The following is a 6,675-nucleotide window of genomic DNA, read 5'->3' as shown; positions in this document are numbered from 1 at the left end:
GTGTGCTGGTGACGGGTGTTACTTTTTATTCTGGGCCTGGAGCCTCCTGGAAGGCTTCTACACATCCGTTTTTCTACTAGGCCCCTTTTTCCTACTCATGGAGTTCTTGCACCCCTTTTATGTGGCGGACTCCCCACCCCGCCTCTTACTCTTGGCTTCCTGGGTTCTAAAGGAGATGGGAGGTACCTGTGTACTGGGCTGCGCATGGACCCCCGAGGTTTGATGCTTAGAGTCGAATCCTGCACCCAGAGATTGCTCCTCACAAGCCACTTATGAGCTCATGTCACTCACTTACCTTTTGATATTAAAGTCACAAAGAAGAGAACAGAAAGCAGTGGGTGGAGCCTCATGGTTGAGGGCCCAGAGGCAGTGGCCAGTGACCCTCAAGGGGCTCTTGGGCTTTTATTCGCTGGGGGTGGGGCTGCACCTCCTCTGGGGCAGTGAAGCTTAAGGCACAGAAGGGCAAAGACAACTCTGCTGGAATGCTTCTGAGCTCTGGAGCCCTGAAACCAGGTGAGCAATTAGCCTAATTACAGGAAAGCAGGTGGCTACTTATTTCCTCTTTCTATGCATTCTGGATTTCACCAAGGGTCAGGACCAGGTGCCACTTTTCTTTGTTGTAAAACTTACAAGCGTAGTTTCTTATTTATGTTTTCTTTCCCATTACATGCTGTAATGAAAGTATTATAATTCAGTGCATGCATACAATGTGTAATGAATGATAAAGTCAGGGTAATCAGGGTCTGTCTTGGGAGGGTTCCATTTTTTTTCTAGGATTGTGTGTGTGTGTGTGTGTGTGTGTGTGTGTGAGAGAGAGAGAGAGAGAGAGAGAGAGAGAGAGAGAGAGGTTGGTGCTGGTCCTGGGTCTTGAAATCAGGACCTGGCCACTATCCCTAAGCTTTTGTGCTTAATTAAGGCTACCACTCAAGCCACAGCTCCACTTCCTGCTTTGTGGTAATTTATTAGCAATAGTAGTCTCAAGGACTTTCCTGCCGAGGCTGGCTTTGAACCATGATCCTTGGATCTCAGCCTCCTTTACAGCTAAGATTACAGGTGTGAGCTAATGGGCAGCTGGCACTCTTCCAGGTTTTTTGTTTGTTTGCTTTTTGCCTTACTTTTCAGCTAAGTCTTTAAGTTCAGACTGGCCTTCAGATGTGATCTCCCTGTCTATGCCTTCTCTGTAGTTGGGAATACTGACACATATTAATATGCCAAGCTTATTTGTTGAAATGGAATCTTATTCACTTTTTGCAGGGAGAGGGAAGGGAGAGGGAAGAGGAGCTGAGCTGGCCTTGAACCCCTTTTGTCCCAATCTCTGCTTCCTAAGTAGCCAGGAGAGGCCTGAGACACCATTCCTGGCCTCTGTGCTAAGCTTCTAACCCTTCAACCTAGCAGACAATAACTCCTGATTGCTTCAGTTGGCTAAGGTTGTGACAATTTCTCACAGCAGGTCACATAAAAGCAATGCAGTGGTTTATGCAACGGGAGGAAATGCTCAATAATGGGGACTGGCTACAAAAGCTCCGGGCCCCTGCTCAGACATGGATTTTGATGCAAGCACTGTTGTGTTCAGGACCCAGATCTGTGGTAATGGCTGACATCTGCTTTTTCATTTGGCTTTGGTCAGAGAGGGAAACCCTGTCAGTCTTCCCGGAAGAGGGGTGTGTCTCCTCCTGTGAGTGGTAGAAGGCTTCCGTGTGGCACACACACAGCAGGTGTGGTGAAAGCGCCCCGCCCTGCCCAGCTGGTTTCCAACCCCACCCAGTGGAAGGATGGAATGGGCCTGGAGCCAACCAGTGATGGAGGATAATAGGTGTAACACGAGTTTTACAATAGGGTTTTGTTTATCTTTCTTCACTGCTTATTGAGGAATCAGAAAGAATATTGGTGAGAAAAAGAAAGATGGCGGGGAAGAAAAACATTAAAAATGTCAAGAGGCTTCGGTTACTCCTGGGGGTGGTGTTCTCGATCCTGGGATGCTTGCCAAGTGGCAGGCAGCAGAATCTGTTGTCTAAACACTGTCCAACATACACCTCCGTTTCAATGCAGTATCTTTGGCAGGAGCCATTGGGTCGCTCACAGATTTCCTTGAACTTGCCTCTGACTGCACAGAAAGAGGGGCATGGTAACCATTCATCAGTCTTACTGTATTTTTACCTTTCTATGTGGGGATGGGGACAGTGATTGGAAACAACTTTGTATGGATGCTTGTTGTTACTTGATTTCTCATACCTATGCTTTAAAAACTTGGGAAATTTTTCTTGAAAAGCACCCAGCACTGCTGGATGTTTCTAAGTAATAAAAGATGGAGTAGAGTGTCCATTGGCCCTGCCTGAGTTCTCAGGATACATGTTACTTTGTATTCATTTTCCTTACATTACCTTCTATTCATTTTCCTTACTCACATCATATTCTATTCCTTTTCCTTACTACCTACTCTCTCCTCAGACAGATGCAAGAGAGACTACTTGTACATAGTATCACTACTTTTTCTTAGAGTAGAATGTTTTTAGAGAAGGGAAATATATTTCACTTTCCCTTCCCTCTGATATTATAGGTCATCATATATCTTTCATATCTGTATATCTATAATACATCTGTATCAGCTATATTTTTCAAAAGTGGACCTGAAATACAACTTTAAAGGACAATGCACCTTCAAAGAAATGGGCAGAGAGAGTATTTTCTGGGGGAAGGAAACCATATTCCTTCATATTCAATGTGTAAATATGTTTGTGTTGGTGCTTGCTATTATCTGTGGTTTCATTCCCCCAGGTACTATGTAAGTGTGTGTGTGAGTGTGTGTGTGTGTCTCACAACCAGTTTCAAGCCTTGGAATATGGCAAGAATTCATTAAAGCACTGTGGAACAATTGCTACAATACTGGCATTTTCCATCCTGCAGCCTGTTAGTGAGAAAACTTCCTGTTACTCTGTGTTCCCATGTCTTGTGATATTTTACTGTGGCTGAAGCAATTGAGTCCTCCAATCACAGGACTTTGTGAAAATATCCTGTCATTACTCATTGCAACAGTTCAGGTTATGTAGAGAACATTTCTTTGTGTTGGGAGTTCTTTGGGAGTTAGCCTTGTCCTTTATATATTGCAGACAAACTATCACTTATAGACATCTGCTGTTGAAGTAAAGTTGAGTGTTCCAACACCATCATAGGCTACCTCTTCTCTCCACAGAAGAACTGTGAGTGAGGTCAAGAAGCAAGGGCCCCTAAGGTCACCTTGTCATCCAGTGACAAGGACAGGGCCATAGCTTGCATTCTCAGCTTTATTCTAGTTCCTTCTCTTACAACTTTTGCTGTTCTCCTCTGCAGAATCCCAGGCTTTCCTGTGATCTCATTAAGATCCTGTGATCCTCTCCACTGGCCTTCCCAGTGTCTTCCCATTCCTGCCACCCCACACTGGGCTTGCCAGTCATGTTTTGCCTCTGTTCTTCCCTCCCATGTTTAGCAGGAGTGGCCGCTCAGTAAGTGCTCAGGAGGCAGACAGGCCACAAGGGGTTCTCAGAGGTGACTGGGCTGCACTGTGAATAAGAAAGAACCGTACAGGAGGAGGTTACCAACATGAGGTGCTCCCCAGCATCTATTTCTGTGCTGATCATGACAAAGCTGGTTTCTTGTTTTATTGAAATACCTTTACATCATCTTGAGAAATGCCTACCCTTCCCTTCAAAGAACAGAAAATGCAGTTGAAGTGATTCTTTGCATGCTCCCTGAGACTCTAGACGTGAGGTATAAGTTCTTTACAGTGCTCAGAGCAGCTTGACATGTGCTCTGGGAAGATATTTCCAGACCTGCAAAGCTCATGTGATATAACAGATAGAAATGTACTTCTCACATGTGCAAACACACACACACACACACAACACACGCTCATTAACATACAGACACTCTTAGTGTTCACAAATAATCAACACGATTGTTCCTATGAAGTCTATACCTACAAGACCTTTTCAACTTCGTGTTTTAGCCTTTCAAATCTTGTGTTGGTTTTTCTATGTTTTATTCATGGGGTTGCTCTTCCCGCCATCCCTCCCTCCGTACCTCCCTCCCTCTCTTCTTTGTCCCACTCCTCTCTCTATTTTTGTTGGTAGTGGTGCTTGAACTTGTGGAGCTGGGGTGCGCAAGGCTAGAGCTCTACCATTTTGAGTCACAGCACCTCTTCTGGTTTTCTGGTGCTTAATTGGAGAAAAGAGTCTCAGAACTTCCTGCTCAGGTGGGCTTTGAACTAGGATCCTCAGATCCCAGCCTCCTGAGTAGCTAGATTTATTGGCATGAGGCACCAGTGCTTGGCTGTCATGTGCTAATTCTTTCACAGATCTTACTAGTGAAGTCTCTTTCTTCCTTTTAGAGAGCTCTTTGTTGGAAGTGTGAAGACTTCTACCTGGATTGCATAGCGAAGTGACTAGTCGCAGGATTCAAAGTCATCATATGGGTTTGTTCCTGATGCACTTGCTTTCTAACATATAGTGGATGCTCAACAAATATCTGATAAACCAAATTGGCTTTCCATCTCTATTTTCTCTACACTTCATTATAGCCTTATTATTATCTTTCATATCTATTACCGTTAAGGACTTACCACTTAAGAAAGCAATTTATTAATATGATATATCTTGATCAATGTCACCCCACTCAACATTCTCACCCCTCCTTCTCCTCCCCACAGTCTTGTTCATTTTACTTTATTTTATTTTATTGCCATACCTGGGGATTGAACTCAGGGCCTAGGCTTCTTTTGCTCAAGGCAGGCACTCTACCACTTGAGCCACAGTGCCACTTCCAGCTTCTTCTCTGTATGTGGTATTGAGGAATCGAACCCAGGGATTTATGCTTCCCAGACAATCACTCCACCACTAGGATGGCCACATTCCCAGCTCAGTCTTGCTCATTTTGTAATATACATTAGATTCCCAACTGCATTCTCCCCACCCCCACCCCCAGTGCCTCTTTTTCCTATTGCATTTGCAACATCAGACTTGTCCTTAAAGCTGCCCCTTGCTACCCCGCCTGAAGTATTATTTACTCGGCCACAGAAGATGGATCACAGCTCCACATATAGAAGGAGAACCTCTGGATTCACAATTCACAAGGGATAATCGTGCTTTGCATTACCTTTTCTGTTGTAAACTTTCAGACCTGTCTGTTTGAACCAAAACTTGTACATTAGCAGTTGCTAAAAATATAAGAAGGATCCCCTATGCTCTTAAATACCCATGACTTTTCTACTCTTACCTTAACATGCGAGGTTCTGAATTCTTAGGAAAAGATGAGAAGATATTCCCACTGGTGTGAAGCAATGCATCTGTTTTCCTGGGCATCATCATCAGGAGCCCTTTCCAGTTATTAGACAAAGTGGGGGCTGTTTCCAATGCTTGCAAATTTCTGTACCCCAGCCCCAAAGTCATACTGAGGACCTAGTCTAGGAACCGCGCCAGTACAGACAGGCAGAGATGCCTGGCAAAGGGCGTTTTTAGGCCAGACTCCTATCATCTGGAAGCTCCCAGTCCACTGCCCCCAACATTCTTGGTCCCTTGGGCAGCACTCTATGCTTAGAAGCTGCACCCAAATCCATGGGTTTCTTTGCCTTTTAAACATCCAGTCAGCCAAAGCAGAACTTACATGTGGGTATGATTTACAACACTGCAGCCCTCGCAGTCAAAGACCTTCCAAATTTCTGGGGAGACACCCACTTCCCCTTTCATGGCACAGGTGAGAGGGGCTGTTCACTCCTGACATCCTACCAGGCCCCTACCTGAGCTCCTCCACACACAATGTTGTTACCTGGTAGAACTTGGCAGAGAATGAAGACCAGGAGGATAGCAGGCTTCATGGTTGGAGAAAGGAAAAGCTTATTTGCAGGAGGCAGAGAAAGCTTCTGTCTGTGGCTGTCTAGAATGAGCAGAATGTCTTTGTCTGGGCAGAGAGAGTCCCTCTGTACCTCATTAAGAGACACTGGGGACAGAGTTGCTCTTGGTGTGATGAACAGCATTGGGGGAGAACTGAGAGTGCATGCTGGCCTGAACCCTCAGAGCCTTGGGAAGATGTGGTCACATAGTTCTGACCATAGAACTTTGTGCAGTAGGAACACAACCGACAAACATTTCGGCAACAGTGAAATCTTATGTAGTAAATTACATGCAGTTGGGTTATAATGAGCAATGTTTTTACATAGTGTTTCTGTACCCAGGGTCGCAGTGGGAGCTCTGTTCTGTCTGAGCAGCATGCAACTTGATGGCACTTCTGTGAATGAGGATTTGAGTCAAGTATGAGAAGCATGAGACAAAGGCAATGTTAATGAGTAAAGGGGCGTGACCACAGGAGGAGAAGGTGAAGTGGAGCACAGGACTAGAGACCTGGCCAGGAATATTAGGACTGTCCACAGAGCCTGTGTTCCCACTGTGGGGCTCATGTTATTCTGTAGAAGAACGCAGTGTCTTAAACCTCACCGTGACAATGTACATTCTCCTTGTAAACGAGTACCACCCCAGAAGTTTACCAAATGGACTCTTACATTAAATGGATGTTTTGAGCAGAGTACTTAGGTAATACTTAGAATACTTAGCTATTTCTTAAGGATAAATATTTAGATTTTCTTTTCTCCCTTGGAGGTCATGGAGGTAAAGCTCAGGGCCTGAGCACTCTCCCTGTTCTTTTGAGATT

The 6,675-nt window shown here is 44.9% G+C and overlaps 1 protein-coding gene across 1 annotated transcript in view; it reads right to left on the bottom strand.

Moving 5' to 3' along the window:
• The window catches only part of LOC125367040 (beta-defensin 108B-like), a 45,792-nt gene extending 39,947 nt beyond the window's left edge, over positions 1 to 5,845 (bottom strand). The window contains exons 1-2 of the mRNA XM_048367677.1: positions 5,797 to 5,845; positions 1,949 to 2,104 (exon numbers count right to left, since the gene is read on the bottom strand). Of these exons, the coding sequence (XP_048223634.1) occupies positions 1,949 to 2,104; positions 5,797 to 5,845 (205 nt within the window). The remainder of the gene's footprint in view (positions 1 to 1,948; positions 2,105 to 5,796) is intronic.
• Between the last annotated feature and the right edge of the window lie 830 nt (positions 5,846 to 6,675).

Source organism: Perognathus longimembris, chromosome 18, assembly GCF_023159225.1.
Source record: "Perognathus longimembris pacificus isolate PPM17 chromosome 18, ASM2315922v1, whole genome shotgun sequence".
Lineage (NCBI taxonomy): Eukaryota > Metazoa > Chordata > Mammalia > Rodentia > Heteromyidae > Perognathus > Perognathus longimembris.
Note: the sequence above shows the minus strand (reverse complement) of the source record. Positions and strands in the feature narration are given on the sequence as shown.